Raw genomic sequence first — 22740 nt, 5'->3', positions numbered from 1 at the left:
GCATAGCTCCAAATCAAAATAGAAAGATGTTGATGCAGGATAATGAACGTGTGGAAGCTGCTATAAACTCAGTTTTAGAAGAATTCAGCATTTCCTTTTTGAATGAGCAACAGAGAGAGGTGCTTTGTGCACGTTTGGAAGGTAAAGACAGAAAAGTGGAGCCTTGCTGTTGTTGTAGCAGCCTCTCATCATTTGTGTGATTGGCTGAAACAAATCATGGTGGAAAGGTGCTTCACCCAATCAGCTTCAAGCATTCTGTTCATGTCCCTCCCTGGTCCCAAAAGGATTCGCCTGACACAGACCCAGATCAATGTGGAGAACTCGAGTTAGAGGGAGGGCTACACATCAATCTGGCTCTTGCCAGGTTATGACTTCCCATGATTTACTGAGAACTTAGAAGTTGCTCTTCTAATCTCAGTTTATGTAAACAACCTCCATCTGTCTGAGCACGCATACAAGTAATGGAAAAAAGAAAGATGTAAACTTCAGATAAGACTCTACTTTGTTTACTAAGCCAGCTTTGATGTGGTTGCATCTGACTCTTTTTTATGTAGTTGTTGCCATGGGTACAGAGACTTGCAGCTGTGTACGGTAGTAAACAATATGAGTTTAACCTCTACTGCTGTCAAAGTTGGGTATTCCATGAAGGATGATGCAGTGCAGGAACAAGGGGGAGGCATTGATCTTCATGGATCCACTTAGTAAACTGTTCAGGATCCAAACATACCTAATAGGAAATACGAAAGTGTGCACGTTAGTAAAGCTTATAGGTAAGATGTTAAATATATAAATATAAAAGAGGAAACAACAAGGAAAGAACATGCCAGGAATTGGTATATACAAGGGCTCTGCAACCTGTGGCTCTGGAGCCTAATGTGGCTCTTTGACTCTTATGCAAAGGCTCTCTATAGCTTTAAAAAAAATATTGAAATAGAGTTATTTTTTACAGAGGCTATTAATGATTAATGACAAATAAAATCACGACATAACAATTTGTTGACCAAAAATAAATCACGTTGTGCAATGACTCAGCACCTTCATACTTCACCTCCTGCAACATCTACAGATCATCAACTTTCCTGCTCCTGTGACTAACCTTAAGTTTTAAATCCCTGGTAAGAAACTAAACCAACAAAAACACTATTCTGGAAGAAAATACAGATTTTAATTATGTGGGAACAGATTAATTTAACCACCAATGTGCAGGTTAAATATGTTTTATGGGTGGCAAAAAATGAGCAATTAGCATGTGTTGATCACATGATCATGTGTTATCAAATTCAAGTTACTTTTAGTAAACTTTCAAATACATTAACTAAAAAAATCTTCTTTATATAACATTGTGTTCATGTAAACTGAGATGTGTAAGAATTTGAAGATGAAGATACTGTTTTATTTCTTGATGTCAATATATTTTATTTTAAACTGTTTTTGAGTTTCCATTTACATGATCAATATAAATCCAACATTATTCTATATAATTTTAACTGTATATAATTTATTACACTGTATTGTCTTCATTGAGAAGGTAGTTTTTCGGCTCCAGGAGGACTTTAATCCAGGTGAGATAAGGCAAAATGGCTCCTTGTAGAGTAAAAGTTGCAGACCCCTGGTATATACTAATAATATGTATAACTATTGTTGTGTCCAGTTTGTTGTTTCCACCATCAAAGCTGCCGAATCCAAAGTTCAGTTATTATTGAAATCCAGTGTTTTTGACGTATATAACACAAATATACAGGGGGAGAGAAAGATTCTTCCCCTTACCTTGTAAAATCCAAAGTTGTAAATTGAACTCTTATTTGAGAAGTTATTCTTAGATGAGATTTTAAGTTGTTAAAGTCTCACTTGCAGCTTGGTACTCCAATATCCCACATGCAGAGTAGGTACCGTGTGCATTATGATATCACTGAGGTCAGTTTTCAGCAAACACAAGGGACAATGCACTTCTTATTTTTCATTAACCAGTGATTTGTTAATGTGTAAAAAAAAATGACATGATTCTCAATGGGAAAGAAAATCCTCTGAGCAGATCCCACAAGGCTTGAGTCATAATCAGTATAAAAGATGATGAATCACTGTGATACAGGGAGGATTTGGATTACGAGCGCTCACTAAGGTGTCCCGTTCTTTATAAAAAGAAGAACAATGGCTGGCTGTCAGCTAGAAACTAATGGCACTGGAAAACTAGAGGTGTTGTTGTGTGTCAGGTCGATGCGGGAGCTCAATGCCTGAATGGAGACTTGGGTAGAGAAAAAAAGAAAAAAGTAGCAGGCTAGACGATGTGTGACTCAGCAGAAGGGCGTGTTTATGTTATGGGTCTTACCGTTTCTGTGAAGGTGTCATCAGAGCTGAGACCTTATCATCGTAGTATTTCCTCATAGCAAAGCGGTCCAGAGCCTGATCAGCACTTTGAAGAGGAGAGAAAGAGGTCCGGGTGAACACTTGGTTAAACTGTGATGAGAAAGAGAGATCATTTCTGCTCTGTCACTGATGGTAGCATCAGTGCCTCAGATCAAGATCGCCCCCATATCCTCACCAACCAGCAGACACACACCACTGCAGGGATGGGCCACTGTTATCACAGTGGGGCCACAAAAATGTGATTGTCTGATCCGAGGGCCACATTATCAACATTCATGCCAGTAATAAGAATAACAACCAATCTGAGCATTAACACAGGAAAGATCAAATTGCTTTTTGTCATCCTTTGTTGTGCTTTTAGTCATTTTGTGTGTTTTTGGAGTCATTAATATTTTATGAGTCGTGTGTTTTTGTTATTTCTTGTGTGTTGTTTGCATTTTGTTTATTGTCAATCTGTGACCTTTTTGGATTTTTTTCCAGTATTTTTGTCTTTTGGGCATTTTTTCTGTAACTGTTAGCGCTGTGTGTTTCTTTGGTGTCATTTTGTGTACATGTTGTTGTTTTGTGAGTTTAAGTGGGTGTTTGGAATGTCTGATGTCCTTTTGTGTGTATTATGAGTCTTTTTTGCAGATTTATAAAATCTTTTTTATGTTTTTGTTGTTGTTGCTTCATGTATTTTTGTTGACATTCTGTGCATTTTGCTGTTGTTTTGTTTTTTGCGTGTTATGTCGGGCTTCAAATTACTTCCAATTTCTTGAATTACAATTTTTGGTGGATTTGTCTTGGGGGCCGCACCGAATAAGACCGAGGGCCGCATTTGGCCCCCGCGCTGCAAGTTGCCCATGTCTACACTAGAGAGTGAAAGAAAGTGGATTCCAGCAGAGAGGAAGAGAATATCAAGCATAAGTAAACACAGAGGGGGAGCAAAGGACAGTGTGTGTGTGTGTGTGTGTGTGTGTGTGTGTGTGTGTGTGTGTGTGTGTGTGTGTGCGTGCGTGCGTGCTTGGCTATTCCATCTAAAACCAACAGGCACTGCAGAGCTTTTCACCATGACTGTTATCGTCCATCTCACTCCACTCGCCCTCATTGTGAATCAGCTTCTTTGTTTTTCTATGTTTTCCCAGCCTCCTCATCCTTTTCCCTCTCTGTGTTTCACATCCAACATGTCTGAAACAGCCCTTCTCAAAACGACTCTATATACTGTAAAATATCGACTTTATCACATTACAGCAGTCCCATCAATTACTACACTCGGATGGGCAACTGTTATCACAACGGGGCCACAAAAATTAGATTTTTTGATCCGAGGGTCACATTATCAACATTCGTGCCAGTATTAGGAATAATGACCTATTTGAGCATTAACACAGGAAAGAACAAAAGATTTTGTTATCTTTTGGTGTATTTTTTAGTGAGTTTTTAGTCATTTTGTGTGTTTTTGGAGTCATTGTGTGTCATTTTGTGAATTTCTGCTGACATTTCATGCATTTTATGAGTCATTATATTTGTTTTTGTTCTTTCATGTGTGCCTTTTTGGATTTTTTCAATATTTTTGTCATTATAATTGCATGTTTCTTTGGTGTTATTTTATATAGGTGTTGCTGTTTTGTGTGCCAGATGTCCTTTCATGTGTATTATGAGTATTTGTGTTTTTGTTGTTGTTGTTGTTTTCTGTATTTTTGTTGACATTCTGTGCATTTTGCTGTTGTATTGTGTGTTTTTGGAGTTATTTTGTGTAATATGTCGGGCTTCATATTACTTCCAATTTTTTGAATTACAATTTTTGGTGGAATGGTCCTGGGACCACACAGAATTAAACCAAGGGCTGCATGTGGCCCCCGGGCCGCCAGTTGCTCATATCTGATTTTAAAGCTATTTGAATGAGAAAAGCCTGATCTTTTGATGGGACATACAATACTTAGAAATCTTCTCCTATTATAATGATTGAGACTGTAACTATGGCCAGGAGGCCTGACACTTTCTGAGTTGATTCATGTAATTCTATACATGATGATTCACCACGTAATCTGTCGGGTTGTTCTTTTAATCTCCCAAAGATGATTCATCTTTGATTCACTTTAAAAAGTCTAAATCAAAGAAAAGTAAAAATAGCATCACAGGAAGGCACACAGTAAGGCTGCATATGGTTTAAAGGGAACATATCATGCTAAATACACTTTTTTAGCCCTTAAATGCATTTTGTTGTCTCTTCAGGTGCTCCGTTGATATCTTTATATTCTGTTTTGGTCATATTTTTCAATCTGTTTCGATTTTTCTATTCTCTATTACGTTTTTTGAACAATAATGTTGCAGTATTTGCAGCAGAACTGCCAAATTAAGACATCGACTCCAGGCCCAACACTTCGAGCAATCCGCCATTTTTATTTCTCACTGCGATTTTGTAGTCCAAGCTCAAGGATGCAGAAGTTACGAGAGGATAAATCAAACTGTTTGGTTGTTGGATGTAGTAACCGACACGCTTCATTACACCATCTCCCAGCATCAGAACCTTTTCAAAGTGCCTGGTTGAGTTTTATTTTTTATGGAAATGTACCCACATCTGTGGGTAAGGTCATTTTTGTGTGTGCGAAGCACTTCAAGGATGACTGCTTCAGCAACCTCCACCAGTATAAAGAAGGATTTGCCGAAAGACTTTGTCTGATTGAGGGTTCAATTCCTTCTATCTTTGGAGACGATGAACAGAGCACTTCGGTAAGCTGTAAATAACGCTAAATAGTGTGATGATAAGACGTCCCTGTCATTGTTTTGTTAGCATTAGCAGTTGCACTGTCTTCATATGTTAGCGCTGTGTGCTCGTTTTAGATCCTTGATGATATGGCCTACGTGATTTAATTTAAGTCTAAAGTTTTCATTAGTCATTTCATTTTGCCGTTTTTGTCTTTGAAAAGACTATTAAAATGCATTTCGTGACGTTAGCTTGGCGCTAGCGTTAGCTCGGTGCTTGTGTTAGCTCACTTGTTAGGGTTCTGCAGGTTCATCATCATCATTTTCATCTCGCTCCGCTGGGTCCGACTCTGGCTCAAACATGTAAAGCTGGATGGACAAGTCTAACGTTGTTGACATTTTGTAAATAACCTCTGAATAAAAAGTTTCTGCGCCGCTACATAGCCGTATCTCTTCTATCAAACTACAAAAATGGCCGAGCAGGGTGGAGTTGAACCGAGTGTCACCTGAAGAGGGGGCGGGGTATGGAGTGTCTCATTTGCATTTAAAGAGACCGCACCAAAACGAGTTGCTCTCAGAAGCACATCAGAAAAGGGGTAGAAAAGGGGCCTGTGGAGCTATAATACTGAGGAATTCAGACCCAAGCATTGCAGTTTCACTTTATATAGACCACAACTGTATGATTTATATCTAAAAAGAAAGGATTTAAAACCATGATATGTCTCCTTTAAGAGGTGATGCTATGGTTAGCTGCTATCATTTCTATAGCCAACTCATTCAGAGTGAGCTCATTCTGTGATAAATTTGGACTTCATAACAAAACAAACGCACACAAAAAAAACTGTTGAGTGTCAACCCAAAAGGAACTGTGACACATGGTGGTGGTTACCTGGCTGATACGTCAGTGAAATGCACAAAGGATGAAATGACAACACCAACACGACCCTTGCCACCCTAAAAAAACAAGAAATAACAGGAGATGAGTCACTACACATGGAGCCCTTGATTCAGGTTTGTGATCCATTCTGGACCAAAGCAGAAAAAGACATTTTAATTACATTTTAAATTGGTTTGCTCCAAGTTTCCAACTGCATCCTGACAAAGAAATGTAAACAAACTGCACACTGAGTCCTATTATGGCATGTATTATAAGACAGACAGTGTGGAGATAACCGCACACATGGGAACAATATGGTCGTAATTCCAACACCTCAGGCCTTAAAATGACTTATAACATGTTTCAATCAGCTAAATCAGCTGCAGGCCTTTTTCCATGATACATTGTTGAGCTGGAAGTGTTTGGATGGAATTGCAGACTTTTCCCAAACAAAACATCAACATCAAACAAAGAATCTTCACCACATTGTTTTGCAGGAATTAACTTAATTAGGTGACTTCCCTTAATCATGTTTCTACCTAATCGAGCTCATGTAAACTCAAGTAAAAAGTTGTATATAAATAATATGTGAATTGCATTATTGACTTTTAAAGGAACCACAAAAACCAAACATTGAATAAAATGCTTTGCTCTTAAATTCAATTTGTAGGTGTATGTTAATTCTTCATTGTTACATTTATAAAGAGAAGATATGGTATTTGTGTTTTTATGCCTGTGCCAGCAGTTTTAAAGCACACCTTGCTTTTAGTGGAAATGCTGTCACTGTCCAAATATAAATGCTCCATGACGTAGTTACATAAAGATTTGTTTAAACTTAACTTACTCACAGAAATGCTAAAACAGCCTTAAGTGACATAAAGGACAAAAAAAGACAATTTTCACACCTTTCCTTAACCAGTGTAATGATGGGTTGGGGTGCCCTCCCCTTTGAATAGCACCCCTCCCATTGCTTATCATGTTAAATCAGAAAATGCCTCATCTGAAATTTCCTCTCCTATAAAATATGTCCATAAACTGTCTGTTCATTTAAGTTCTCCAGACTTACTTACAGTTCAGATTAAATCATGTGTTGCAGCAATTTAATACTATCAAAGAAAACCTAAAAAAAAGTCTGCATCGCACCCCCAACATTAAGTGTGTACACACACACACGTAAACACTGGTTTGCACAAACCATGCCCTGCGAAGCTGCAAGCCTATGATAAACACTGTTTAGTAAAATACACGTAGAAGTCCAAAACTTTCTCTACTACGGAATATTTTTTTTTACAATGTGATGAGCTGTGCAAGGTTTCTGCCATAAATATGTATCACCATATGGAAGTGTGTCAGTGGTTTAGAAAAGAGCATTAGTCCTCATAGTTGAATAGATACTCACCCTACAGTGAATAACAACCACATGTAAAGGGTCAGCATTGAGCCAGCTCTCCATGGCCTTACAGATGGTGCAGATCTTATCTAGAGGTGGAGCGTGCTGGTCCGGCCAGCCTGTATCCAGAGTCTGAAAGATAAGAATAAAACAAGACTCTCTTTATTCTCTGCACACATACAGTTCTAGAACATAGTGTTGATAGTAACTGAGAAGAATACGAAGTGTAGTGTAATTGTTCAAGTAAAACCTACCTTTGGATTAAGTTTGGTTAGATCATGTCTTCTTTCAGACAGGTTGATAATCTAAAAAAAGCAACACATCATGTCAATGTTGGCACTACAGGGGGTACTTGGGAGACAGAATAGAAAATTGAAAGCATTAAAAATATGAGGTTTTTAAATTTTTTAGTTAAAAATGATAATCATAATAATGATGGGAATAATCAAAAAATGGAAACTAAAAATGCAAAGGTCAGCGTTGATCCCACACCAAGCGGAATATAATGTACATAATATACAAATATTTTAAGTGTTTCATGTCATAGATGTTAGTTCTACCTCAGGTGTGTAGTATAAGTTTTCAGTGAAATGGTCCCAAACTTTTGAGATTTTAGGTTGGCTCTTCTATTGCGCAATTCCTCTGCACAATGTAAATGGTGAAGCGACACTGCGCCCAGCAGTTCATGTATGGTACTGCAGCAAAGTAAATCAAAAAGCGGCCGCTGGCCTGATTTTATCATGAATTTACAACATTAAACGACGCGGCGACTCACATTTTTGTTACATTATCAATTATGTTTGTAATTATTGTATATGTTACACACATTGTGGTTGGCGCGAATCTCGAGATGGTTTATATATTTAATTCTGTTTTTTCTATTTCTATTTTTCCATGCTTTTTTTCCCATGACTGCAGTCATTTCAAATTTTAAATTGATCAAAGAAGTCAATTTTCCTGCAATTATTTAACGTAATTTCCACAAAATAAAAATTGGTCTCAAAATTAATGAAATTGGATGAAGAAAATCTTGCAGGGACTGATATGTCACTTATTGCTTGGATATTGTTGCTGCCTTACATACTTTATGTATGATTTATACATTGTGTAAAGGACAAACTTGGGTATATAAATCAATGTTTTTTCATTTATATTCACATACCCCCATGACAATTTGCATACTCCACTTTGGGAACCTAGGCTCTAGGGCATTTCTAGATCTGCATATGCTAATATTCAGCATGCATGATGATGATGATGCTTTTACACAGCCAGAAGCCCATGTACTGACCAGGTAATTATCTGCATGTTTGGACTTGAGCATTCGTGTGACATCCTTCAGGTTGTGTGAGTAGATCTCCTCGGAGCACGCTTGAGGGAAGCACACGGCTATGATGCGCTCTGTGATGTACGTGAGGTCCAGTTCATATCCCTCCTCCATTCTGACGTTAGTGATTGTTCTGTTTAAAAAACAAAAACAAAGCAGTAATTATTGACTCTTACATCATCCCTTTAAACGCTTACTTAACTCATGTCAATATTTGATGGTCAAACTCTAGCTTCTGGCTGTGTCCAAGATAAGTTTAGAGAATGATTTAATTCCACACTGTGGCTGAGCTGAGCTCTTGTTGACACAGCAGTGATCAAAAGAGTGCGTCATAGAAACCAAAGTCTTTAGGTTAGAACAAAGGACTTTGAGACACATGAGCACATGATTGTGAATATAGCAAGTTACCTGTACTGCTAAATTTGCTTTAGGGCAGTACAATCAAAAGTTTAGGTTTCACAATGACTAATGCTGATCAGTCAGTCAAAGCAAGCAAACAACAAAGGGAAAAGAAGAAAAAACTCATCTCTCTTCAAACACAATTCTCTGACACACAACTCACAGACAGTTATCTTGGCATCATTAACCACTTCACAGTCACTCTGCACTGCCGTTAACCTGGTTAGGAAACCAGCTGTCAGCAAAACGACAAGCAACAAATTCCTTCACTGAACCCTTAGACATAGAGTGACCACATTTTTAAAACTCAAAACCGGGACAGTAATTTAACCAAAGAAGACAAAAGAATTGCAAAAGAAACTATTTACATATGCTTTTATTTGAAGTGAAAAAAGGTGACTTAAATTACATTTCTTTTTTCTTACTTTTGGATGAAATGTATTATTGCAACGGCTGAACTAAATTTAATATGGCCATCAGTCAAAACAAAAAAGCAACATTTTAAGTTAAAGGGGGTGTATCATGTTTTTTTTCAGGCACATAGTACCATTCGATTAACCTGGCAGGAGCCAGATTGATGTGTAGCCCCTCCCTCTAACTCAAGTTCTCAATCTGGGTCTGTGTCAGGCGAATAGTTTCGGGACCAGGGAGGGACATGAACAGAATGCTTGAAGCTGATTGGCTGAAGCACCTGTCCACCATGATTTGTTTTAGCCAATCACACAAATGATGATGTCATCATCGGCATGCGCCGCAAAGACGCTGCTACAACCACAGCAAGGCTCCACTTTGCCTATTTATCATCCAAAAATGCACAAAGCACCTCTCGTTGTTGCTTATTCAAAAATGAAATGCTGGATTCTCCTAAAACTGAGTTTATAGCAGCTTCCACATGTTCATCCTCCTGCGTTGACATCTTTCTATTTTGATTCGGAGCTATGCTAATAGCAGTAGCCCAGCTAGCTCCTCTCCCCGCAACTGCACATGCGCCAGTTTTGCTTCGCCGCTTCTGCTTTCGTCACACCCGGATATCCCGCCCTAAACCACAACACTGCCTCATGATCGGTGCGAACCGTTTCGGGTTTGAAAGGCAAAGGCGGGAACAGCACAAGATTGATTCTGGTGTTTGTGAACACCAGGAGAATCCATCTTGCAGACAAGGTTACCATTCTATAGCATACTCAAATAACTATGTTACACAAAATTGTTTGGAAAATGCAGCAAATGTAAAAAATAACTTAAAAGAAATTTCCCGCTGGAGCAACACTGTTTGCCTCTGTCTCTTTAAGAAACCCCTTGCCTGTCTGACACGCCCATGAACACTCCTCCTTCAATACGTCATCCCAACATTCATGGATTGTGTTTACTTCTGTGGTATTTTTAAAATGTAAAGGCAGGTAGCTACTATGATGAGCAGAGTAGACCGATCGACACGCAGTTCTCTCTCAGATGTTTGCTAATTGCGACTGCAGCTGTTTTGACAGAGGTGCGTCCTGGAAGCAAGGGAAGGAGAGCAATTTTTTTTTTTTTTAATGTGTACATAAATGAGTACAGACAACATAAGCCAGGGGTTTCTTACAAAAGTATTTAAAATAAGTAACTCAAAAGCTAAATCTGTGGAGGTGGGTGCTGTGGGCTGAACTGAGGAAGAGAACACAGGAGGGGTCTCGTCCCCTAGGCGGAGCCTTGTCCCCTCGAGCAAAACAGCAGGAAAATGGCAGCTGGCAGGATATTCAAAAATTACTCAAAAATACGTGAATCGCTCAGCAACACTTGAGGTATGTTTTCAAGAGGGAATGACATACACCCCCCTTTAATATAAAATAGTTTTGAATAATCAAAAAACATGTTGAAGGAGAAAGCATGAGAGGATGCGAACGAGTAATATTGTCAATGCCATTGACCGATCAGCATCGAGTTGTAGGGCTGTCCACTTCTGATACAATGCCAATATGGCAGCCTTGAGTATTGGCCAAAACCGATATGGATCCGATATGATATCAGCACAAATCATACATACTTTTATTACTTATTTTGTAGTGTGGAATGTTAGAAAAGGCTTGATCAAGGGATGTTACTCAAACAGAGAACAATAGTCAGCAACAGTAGGTATGAGAAAAACTGACCCATTTATTATTAACCAATTGGTTAAATACATTTTAACCTTTAAGATAATATCTAATGTATTCTACAATTGAATAAATATAATATATATTGGAGATTTTAGACGCAGTCCGATAAAATCCGATATTTGTTTTCTGGCTGATATCGGACCGATATCTGATATCAATATCGGATCGGGACACCCTTATCTAGTTGCAAACACATTGAAGACTTTTGAGCTTTTTAATTGGTTTGCATTGCAAGCGCTACCATGGCAACTGTTGTGATTGACAGCTCACAGTTCATGGAGATCACATTTTTAAGCGAAATGCTTATTTCTTAATAAACGGGACAAACGAGACTGAGCTTGTGAAAAACTGAGACAAATCAATGGTTTGGGGAAAATCGACCGACACACCGGGACTGAAAACCGGGACTGTTCCAGGTAAATCGGGACTTCTGGTCACCCTACTTCGCAGGATCATTTCTGAATTTACAGCATCACTGTTGTTTTAACGTACAGAAAAACAATCTAGTTTTAGCATTACATAATCTAAATATTTCAGTTATGATAATGGATTTATTTACGCGAGAGATTGGCATCCTGTCAATGGTGAACCCCAACTTCCACCTGATGTAACACCATTGGCACCAGCATACGCTGCCAAATTAAGGGGTGCAGATAAGAGTGGGTCCAGATAGCGGCTAGATGGATTGGTAATGGGTTTTAAAAAAATGTCAAATTTCTTTTCAACCTCATGGAAACAGATTTTTCCACCCCAAATGTTATTTTGCATTTGTTTAAAATTTCTCTATTACACAGACAAGGCGATTAAATAAATGCTGCAATAAACATTAGAGATGCACAGAAATGAACATTCATGGCCGAAACCATAAACTGAAAACGAGGAAACCACGGACAAAAACTGAAACACCAAAATAAATTATTATGCCAAATATTGCATTTGTAGCTATGATGACTGTGTACTAACCTCACTAAAATCAAGACAATTATGCAATTGCATAAATTCATATGAATGCTTAAAAAATAAATCAATTAAGAATATACTGACATTCCAACAATGCACAATATATAATTAAATAAAATGTTTAACTTGACTCCACTCATGAAAACATTAAATTATTATATTCAGGCTTATAACGGACTGGGCTGCTGAAAGACAGTCAAATGAAATATGTTCTCTCATCAAAACACAAAGTTCATTTAAAAGGGCAGTATTATGAAAAATGCACTTTATAATGGTTTTGTTACAGTTATATACATTGATTTAGCCTCATTCAGAGGACCAGTGTTGAAAAAGTTTTGTTTCTTCCCCCTCTTGTTATTCCACATTTTGTTAAAAAGCCAGCTCCAAACGGGCGAGTTGGATTTTTCTCGCATTGTGAGGTCATAACGAGGAAACTCCTCCTCCTGACAATCCTGGTTCCTCCAACCCTCTAAGAATGTGAGCTCCTCCCTCTCAAACTATCTCACAGGTAAAACAAACACTGCGATTTATTACACTTTATTGTCATATATGTAAAGCTACATGAAATGTGTTTTCTGCATTTAACCCCTCCCTGGGGAGCAGTAGACAGCCACGGTGTAGCACCCAGGGAGCAGTTAGGATTAATATATGGGACTGATCAACATTCCATAGTGATGGACCAGGGAGATTAGAACCAGTGATTACAAACCTGCTCCCTTAACCACTAGTCCCTTTATCCACAGATAATATATGTATGTTCAGTATATAGATTATCCAGTATATAAAAAATCCAAAGTGATGACAATCAGTTCCACTTTTAGTAGCCGTTACATTGCCTCATATCGCCATTGACATGATCTGACGTGTTTGTGACCCAATGCGACGCAGCAAAACGGTGGACTATCGTCTTAAATGGACTATTTCTGTGGTCAAAATAGGTGAAGATGACAAGAGCTCTGGTGAGTGTTTGAAACAGATGACAGGCTGCTGATGTGATAAACACACACCGTGGAGCAGTGTTTGTAGGACTCACAATCACAATAGCCACCTAAATAACCATGTGTTTTACTGTAATGTGCAGGTTTTTTGTGGCTAAAAACAATAACAACAGTGTGTGGATAGCAAAAAAGAAATCACCCTCTCCAAGAGCGAGGCATGAAGTCTGCGTCTACAGACACGCCCACTCATGCATACTGTATGCATGAAGGCCGCAAAACAGCCTGTTTTTAGAAGCGTCACGAAAGTGACTTTACAGAGGGATAAAACTCTGGAAAACAGGTGAGTTTCAGAGAATAAACCTCAAATACTACACAGGGCTCGAGACTGCGACCAAATTGGTCGCATATGGAAGTATATTTTCAGTGTGTGCGAGTGAAAATTTTATCTGGTCGCATCCGTGCGAGTGCGTATGGATGACCTTATTTTGGACGGAGCAGGTGAGCGCTTTGTCACATCCCACTGAGAGCGCGCTCACATTGAGGGCAGCAGTAAAAAAAGAACGTGCTGAGCTCAGCGATAGAGCGTACACGCTCATCAGAATCAGCATGGAGGGACCAGAACTGATGGACTATGATGCCAGGCCAGATGCTCAGCTGTGGTTTTCCCAGGGCAGGGGTCTGCAACCTGTGGCTCTGGGGCCTAATGTGGCTCTTTGACTTATTTGCAATGGCTCCCTATAGCTTTAAAAAAAAAAAAACTACTGAAATAAATAGTTATTTTTTACAGAGGCTATTAATGATTAATGACAAATAAAATCAAGATATAACAATTTGTTAACCTAAAATAAATCACGTTGTGCAATGACTCAGCACCTTCCTACTTCACCTCCTGCAACATCTACAGATCATCAACTTTCCTGCACCTGTGACTAACCTTAAGTTTTAAATCCCTGGTAAGAAACTAAACCAACAAAAACACTATTCTGGAAGAAAATACAGATTTTAATTGTGTGGTAACAGATTAATTTAACCACCAATGTGCAAGTTAAATATACATGTTTTATGTGTGGCAAGAAATGAGAAATTAGCATGTGTTGATCACGTGATCATGTGTTATCAAATTCAAGTTACTTTTTGTAGCCTTTCAAATACATTAACTAAAAAAAATTCTTTATATAACATTGTGTTTATGTAAACTGAGATGTGTAGGAATTTGAAGATGAAAGATAGTTTTATTTCTTGATGTCAATTTATTTTGTTTTAAACTGTTTTTAAGTTTCCATTTACATGATCATTATAAATCACATCAAATTAAATCAAACATTATTCTACATAATTTTAACTGTATATAATTTAATTCACTGTATTGTTTTCATTGAGAAGGTTTTTTTTGGCTCCAGGAGGACTTTAATCCAGGTGAGGTTAAATGGTTCCTTGTAGAGTAAAGGTTGCAGACCCCTGACCAGGGGAAGAGGGTTAGGAGACCCCACTATAAGAACTGGACCCTCTGAATTTAATTCCATGGGGTGAAACAACGCAGACGCTAAATTGGTTATGCTACTGTTAAGTTAATTCAAGTACAGCATTTCTGCAAAATAAAAAAAACAGAATACATATAACCTGTTGTTTTGCTTTGCGGTCATTCAAAACATTTTGTTACATCGTCTTTTAAAATTATATAAAATAAATAAAAACATTTCTGTTGCTGTGGTAATGGACTAAGGCGTTAGGATGCCGTAGTCTTCACTTCTACATACCTGTAACCTGCAGGTTAAAATGGAAACACAATGTAGCAGATTCTTCTGTGGCCACATTTACGCAAATACTGTATACACACACAAGGGAAAAATATTGTCAATTGAAATGAATTAACAATATGACCAAACTTGTTTATTTCCTATACAATCATGACAATAGCTACTTGTATTAGTAGTCAGTATCAGCAAGTACTCAAATTCCAGGACTCATACATGTTCCAGAAAAAGTGGTATTGGGATATCTCGGGGAACAGCAAAAAAAAAGCAAAGTAATAAAACAATAACAAAATAAAGCTATGATCAATCGTTCCTAAAATTAGGCCGTTTTTAGCTATAACCGATTAATCAACATCCATTAACAGCCTGGCCAAATAACAGTCCTTTTGTTGACAGTGTGTTACTAATTAAAGTTCCTTATTTTGATTTAGTAGTGTTTGGCTTTTTTGTCTTGAAGCTTGTTTTGGGTATTATGAGAATTTGTGTTAAAGTACAGTATATATCGTGTGTATATCAACATTCTTATTTCATACATCAGCTGATACATCGGCCATCAACCAATATATCCGTTATCGACAGATACAGTGGCTTTTTAAAAATCGATATCAGCCCTAAAACTTCCATAATTGACCTGGCTTTACATCATATAAGCCATAACATTAAATAATCTGCCTAATACAGTAACAAAAGAATAAGTAAAAAAAACATTAAAATAAAATAGATGACATCTTTTGCCACAGTTTACATATAGAAAAGAAGTAGAGAAAGTATAAAAAAAACAACTAATCTAATCCTACCCCTTGCAAGTTGTAATATATATATATATATATATATATATATATATATATATATATATATATATATATATATATATATTCATATAAAACATACTTTGTTAGTTATTGTACGAAACATTAATAGACCCATACAGTATATACAAATATATAAACAAACAATAAACTATTCCTACAACTATATTTAACTACTAAAGGATAAAGAAAAGCCACATCTCATTCCTGTACCTCTCAAAAACACAATTCTTATATATATTATATATATTACAGTATATGTTTTTGCTTTGCTTTGGCTCATCACTCAAAAAAAATTCCATAATTTCATCCATTGTCTTGAACTGCAATAAAAAACCTCCTCAGTGCTGTGTGATACTTAATGATTTTATATTAATCAGACCCCATCCAAACAGCATTGTATATACTTGACCAGGTGGTAAATTCTTTGATGCTTTGTACATTATCTGGCCAGTTTTTAAGTCAACCCTATCCAGTAATTTTAGGCAGAATGCAAGAATAATTGTGATCAGGATAACCAGCAGTGTGGATGATTAGCATGGCTCTTTTTTGCTTCATACCTAAATGATAAAGTGTCAATCTTTGTATAAATTGAGTCTATATTTCAAGTCAAAGCCACCATGGTTTAAACTGAGTGGTTTTTTCAGTGTTGGCAGAGATGCTGGAAGCCTAGGGGGTAGATGGGTCCATGGGGTATTCTAATTCCCCTGGGACACAAAGGGAAGACTGGAGACTAATGGGACATTAATGAGCACATCGGCCGGTTCTTTGGCTTCCTGTATGTCCAATGAATGAATATGGAAAGAAGGCATAATGTTTAGAAGTAGTGTTAAATAAAAAATACGTATCTACAGGATGTATGCAGGAATCCTGAGGTTAATTCCAATACCTTTTTAAAAACCTTTCAAAAAAATGTAAGACCTTATCAGCACTTTAAGCTGTTGTTAGCAACACATCTTTAACAGTTGTAGTTTGTAGCTTAACTGAAATGATGTAAGATGAGAAGGAATAAAACTTGAAAGAATAAATTAAACTAAAGGCAGGTTTATTGATATTCCCCTCAGGTCACAACAAGTAACAACAGTTATTCAAGGCCAACTGGCAGAAAACAAGAACTTATTACAACATGATAAAAAATTTAGGACATGTGCCTGAGATTGTGTGATTTGCTTTCCATCAGCTTCTCTGTGTACATCAGCTCTTTGACAAATTGGGTAAATTAACATTGGGATCCATACTGAGAGACAAGCTGCCTCACATTCAGTTTTGCAACAAACTCCTGTGAATTGACACGGCAGTCTGTTCATTTATGACATTATGATTTGAATTTCTTTTGTTTGTTCTTGAAATACACAGGCATTCAAATCAAATGTATCTATGTAGCACGTTTCAAACATAAAATTGCACCATAAAAGCTTGTTAGATTTTAAAACCAACCAGACAGTAGGTGAACCAGCAGTGTTATCTGTCTGTACTTAGCTCTTTTAGCATTAGCTCCTTTAGCATTAGCTCCTTTAGCATGTCCAGTGTCCTAGGGGCTGGAGGTCTTCCGTCTTTCCCCGCTAACGGAGCCACCGTCCTGCGCTGCTGGTGTTTCCTGCTTAAAGTACGGTGCTAACCCGAATCTCATGACGTATCCAGTTTTGTCCTCGCCACAGGTGAACGTCAGCAATGTCCAAATGCGAAACGCAAACATCGACTTAAAAATATCAAAATTGCCTTCGTTTGACTTCAATAAGTGTTGAGACACCAGATAACCTGTGCATGCAGCGTTGGCGTGACGCCCATAGCCACCATTATATCAGCAAAAAATGAAGTAGAGGTGGCGGTCGTAGCTGTGTTGGCTAGCTCACCTGTTACGTTACCAGGTGGTCGTGTTGCTGGTGGACCACAGAAAGATGCTACTGTCTGCAGCCAACAGCAGTCTTCCTCCCATTTTTGTTTTCTTCTCGTCTGTTTTAGTGTCAGAACATTCGTCACGTGACGTTGCACCCGTACGCGTGTGGTCCCGAAGAAATCTAGCTCCGACTACACAATCAAACCTTGAATACCAATAAAATTTAGCACCTCAGAAATTGTGATTAAGACTTTTTAATACTTTTTAAGGGCCTTAATTTTCCCGCAATTGATTTATCAATTTTTAATACTTTTCAAGACCCCGCGGACACCCTCCCTGATCGAAAATGTAATATTACAGAACAATAAGTGTTAAAGGTCTAGTATTATGCAATTTTTCACAAGTGTTTCCGACGGACCGGTATTACAGACGGACACGTTTCTGGCAGATGTTTTTAACCCACCAGAACAGTTAAGAACAAGAAGAAGACATCGAAACGCGTATGAAAGTAAGTGAAAGTTGATTAGGATACTCTTATATTTTTCATATCAGGCTATCATATCATAATACCCGTCCGTCTGTAATACCGGTCCGTCGGAAACACTTCCGTTGTGGCCAGTTTGCATTCGTGTTGTGACCTGTTTGCATTTGTGTTCGTTTCTGTAAATGCATTCACCTGACACTTCCCAGCCACCGTACTAAAGGAATGTATATCACTGTAACAAAAGTGAGTTTTTCATAATACTGCCCCTTTAAAGATAAGATCAAGTGCTTTAAAACACCAGAAGAGATGGAAGAAACATATCTAATCAGAATCCCAAACCTTGAACAGAAATTATAATTTAAGAAAAAAGAAGTAATTTAGAGGTTTTAGAATAATCAAACATTGAGAATGATGAATCACATTGTGTTGAAGGTTTTTTTCCTTTAAAGTCTTGCTGCTGAATTTCATAAAAATCGTTTGCAGTGGGTGCAGAAGTTGATCAGCATCCATCATGCTGTGCAACCCCTGAGCTCTCCCTCTCGTCTCTCAGGCCAACTTGTCCCGGCGTGCACAAAATATAATTGGTCTTTAATTTGCTCTGACTGCTTTTGTTCCTGGTTTGAGGCATTAGCTCACAAAGGCAGAATAAGCTTTGCCAAGGAACTCCAATCCAGAGCCCACCCATGGCACTATGTGAGCCAGGTGGGCAGGAAAGCTGAGTGACAGGAGAAAACGGGTTGCCAGGTCTTCAGTAAACATGCTGCAACAGGTTTGCTAAGGTCAGGATGTTGGGGGATTAGGGTGTGTCTGTCTCCCCAAGCTTCATCCCCTACAGGTATGTGCTTGACTAGGCTTCATCACCGCCATCAGCCATGTTTGCACATGCATGACCGTCACCTGGGAGTTGCTCCAAAATGCCTCTTGTTTAATTATCCATGAAAACAACACTGAAAATCAATGAATCAGACATTTTATTTGTGAGATATACTGTAGGATGTATATGTGATATAAATATAAATATCACTAATAAAAAAGTAATGTACATAAACATGTCTATATCACAATGGATCTATATAAATATATAGATCTATAAAAATATATGTTTAATCTATATATCACAAAATAAAATGTGACTTTATAAACGCATATATAATAGCGAGGCACCAAAATGAAAATTCTTGGCTGAAACCGAAAACGTAAAATGAGAAAACCAAGGCTGAAAACTGAAACACCGCAAGAAATGATAATGCCAATTATTAATACCATTGCATTTATGGCTATGAATGTGTATTAACCACACTAACATTAAAGCATTGCGATTGCATTTAAATATTAAATCTAATAAATTCAAAGAATGATTCAATAGAATTATATAAAATATTTATTTTTGACATTTCAACACTGCACAATAAAAAAACAAATGAAATAAAATACAAAATAAAATGTTTAACTTGTATAAGACTGCAACAACGAATCGGAAAAAATCTATAAAAATCAACTATTAAAACTGTTGGCAACAAATGTAATTATTTATTTTTTGCTTCGTGCGATTTATGTCACTGACTGTGATGCGGAATAGTTTGTTTGTGTGCGCATGCCACGAGTGTTTGTGTGCGCACGCCACGAGTGTTTGTGTGCGCGCGCATGAGTGTTTGTGTGCGTGCACACCACAAGTGTTTGTGTGTGGGCGCACCACGAGTGTTTGTGTGTGAGCGCACCACGAGTGTTTGTGTGTGGGCGCACCACGATTGTTTGTGTGTGGGCGCGCATGAGTGTCTGTGTGTGGGCGCGCATGAGTGTCTGTGTGTGTGCGCACCACAAGTGTTTGTGTGCGTGCACCCCACGAGTGTTTGTGTGTGTGTGCCACAACTTTTTGTATGCGTGCTCACCACGAGTGTTTGTGTGCGTGCGCCCCACGAGTGTTTGTGTGCGTGCGCCCCACGAGTGTTTGTGTGCGTGTGTGCCACGACTGTTTGTGTACATCGCGTGCCACGAGTAGGGATATGCTGATGTCGATAGACCAATATCGATAGACCGATACCGATTTTTTTCCCCATCAGCCTTAGCCGATGACCAATACGGACTGCCGATTTTCTTGAGCCAATATTTGGAGCCTACTTTTATTCTCTTTTATTAATTGATTCTGAAAATAATCGTCAGTTGCTGCTTTACTTATGTGTACATTAAATAATAAGGTATAGGCTTCTAACTGACTGGGCTGCTTGATGAAGAGCAGTTTTTCTGCTTTATCACAGTGAAGTCCTGACAGTCTGCTCTCCATCTCCTGTGCGCTCTCTTAGAAGACGCTTTAGTGCTCAGATGTATTGAAATACAGCTGCTCCATGTACACGTTAGCCCGTTTCCAGGCGATGTTTGCTCACATCATCACAGCATCCTGTTTTGGTTGTTTCAAAAGTGTTTCAGTCAAGAAAATGCACTTTTGGGCCACTTTCACAAACATTTTTGGTTGCCAAATTTTCTGTGCATCACTAATATATTGTATAATATATAATATATAATCATACATAATACTTTATCTCACTCTCTACCCAGAACCATGGTAACCAAATCTATTTAGAATATCTACAAAGAATAAAGCTTGGCACACAAGAGAAAAAAATGAAAATTAATACTAACTTTGAGTTGTTTAATGCACGTACATGCAAGCTCCTCAGCTTCCCTAACAGGGAAAGTTGTTGCTAGTGGCCTTGAAACATGGCAGGAGAAATGCAGCAAAACATTTGGTAAACAAGCGGTTCTATGGGAACACTTTGGGTTTGATGATGAAGACCTAGAGCAAAGACACATCACGTGCAAGAAGTGCTTTGTTTTGTGCAAAAGTGAACATAGTTGATTTTAGTGTTTAAAGGACTTTACATTGTTTTGTAAAAAAAAAAAAAAACTTTTTGGTTGACAAATAATTGTTTGAATAATCGTGATTTCAGTTATGACTAAAATAATCATGATTTGCTATTTGCTAGTTCACTTTGCAGCACAATATTTTTCACTAATAACCATTAATATGGTCATGTAAAAAAAATTACATTTTGTGTACTTCCATTAAATAACAGTTTTTATTTAAGTGGTATTTTTTGGACAAAAATTGCTGTTTACTTTGGACTAGTCCAAAAACTTACTTTTTAATAGGGGTGGGAAAATAGAGTTAGCAATACCACAACTAGATGACAATGGGCTTCAGTTTATTATACAATATTTTAAAAAGAGAAAAACAACAACAACAAAAACTGCAGTTGGAAAAATAACCAGGCTTTTGTTGTATTTTAACTCTGGGCATATTTACATACATACTCAAAGTATATGACTTTTTCAACTTAATATAAAAATAAATACAAACTGAATAAAATAATAATCTTGTATGTATAGATCGTATGGATTTTATTTTCATCTGAACCACCATCCAGTGATAATAGGGCTGGGCAAGATGGACCAAAACCCATCTTATCTATTTTTTCTCAAAAAGGCAATATTCTATATACAGTAAGTCTCTATATTTCTAATTTTAAATAAAGTCAGATCAGAAAGACAATTCAAATCGGGTTAAATTTGCTGATTAAAATTGCCACAAAGACACATTTATTAACAAACAGCTGCACAATATGTGCCACTTTTGGCTTTGTCTCCTTTAAGAGACAGCACAGGTGAGTGAGTTTTCTAGTGTGGAGTACACAATCAGAAATCCATCGAAATCTTCTTTTCGTGCTATTCTGAAAAGTAGCTAAAGCAGCGACTTCCAAAATGAGTATTTTAAGACAAAATAAGCTATTAAAGAAATATACTGACATGGGCAATATTGTAATTTTCTATATCGCCAAAATAAAAAACTTGATATATCTTGATTATAGATTCATTGCCCAGCCCTACGTGATACCATACATACCTTCGTTGATGGATCTTGTGACATTTTATTATCACAATATATTGTCACACCTTTACATTATAGTATACCGCAGTGGCTTTTACACCAATCTGGACAGCAACCAATATGTAGCATTTTATGCAATTAATGTGATCAGCTGTTAATGTCTTAATTCGCCGACCCGATCAATGACGTCATTGACGTGATGAAACTTTCTGTAGTAGATGCTCCCATCGCATTGTTTTATCTGTCTCATTTACACAGAAAAGATGTTTGCTTTACGTGACACGGCAGAAGCGTGTGTGTGTGTGTGTGTGTGTGGGGGGGGGGGGTCGATTTAATCGATTAATCAAATTTGTAGAATTTTAAATTATATTTTTTTCCCACCACAGTTTTTTCGGACTTTTTGCGTTCCGATGTGAGCTCCCCCCTCTTTGTTTACATGTGTTTACCATTTGAGTAGGCTATATGTGTGCCACAGGCATGTTTAATTTTTTATTCACACTATGCTGAGACAAGAAGGTCCTGGGTTCAAGCCCTGGGGTGGACACTTGGGTCCTTTCTGTGTGGAGTTTGCATGTTCTCCCCGTGCTGCGTGGGTTTCCTCCGGGTACTCCGGCTTCCGCCCACAATCCAAAAACATGACTGTAAGGTTGATTGGAGTCTCTAAATTGCCCATAGGAGTGAATGAGAGAGTGAATGGTTGTCCGTGTCTCTGTTGCCCTGTGATGGACTGGCGCCCTGTCCAGGGTGTACCCCCGCCAAGCGCCCTATGAGAGCCGGAGATTGGCACCGGCAGACCCCCGCGACCCTGTTAAACGGGAATAAGCGGGTAAGAAAATGGATGGATGGACTATGCTGAGATGCTCAGGGAAGAGGTTAGGCATTTTTTTAATTGTTATATGTT

At 37.9% G+C, this 22740-nt stretch overlaps 1 protein-coding gene across 3 annotated transcripts in view; it reads right to left on the bottom strand.

The window, feature by feature from the left end:
• The window catches only part of tns3 (tensin 3), a 67937-nt gene that overhangs the window by 39800 nt on the left and 5397 nt on the right, over positions 1 to 22740 (bottom strand). For all 3 annotated transcript variants that reach the window (XM_028472420.1, XM_028472421.1, XM_028472422.1), the window contains exons 2-7: positions 8608 to 8776; positions 7571 to 7621; positions 7326 to 7448; positions 5939 to 6003; positions 2327 to 2410; positions 615 to 727 (exon numbers count right to left, since the gene is read on the bottom strand). In XM_028472420.1, coding sequence (XP_028328221.1) covers positions 615 to 727; positions 2327 to 2410; positions 5939 to 6003; positions 7326 to 7448; positions 7571 to 7621; positions 8608 to 8757 — 586 coding nt within the window. In that variant the 5' untranslated portion in view covers positions 8758 to 8776. The remainder of the gene's footprint in view (positions 1 to 614; positions 728 to 2326; positions 2411 to 5938; positions 6004 to 7325; positions 7449 to 7570; positions 7622 to 8607; positions 8777 to 22740) is intronic.

Source organism: Gouania willdenowi, chromosome 17 (genome assembly GCF_900634775.1).
Source record: "Gouania willdenowi chromosome 17, fGouWil2.1, whole genome shotgun sequence".
In the NCBI taxonomy this organism is placed as follows: domain Eukaryota; kingdom Metazoa; phylum Chordata; class Actinopteri; order Blenniiformes; family Gobiesocidae; genus Gouania; species Gouania willdenowi.
This window is presented reverse-complemented; position numbering and strand designations above follow the sequence as displayed.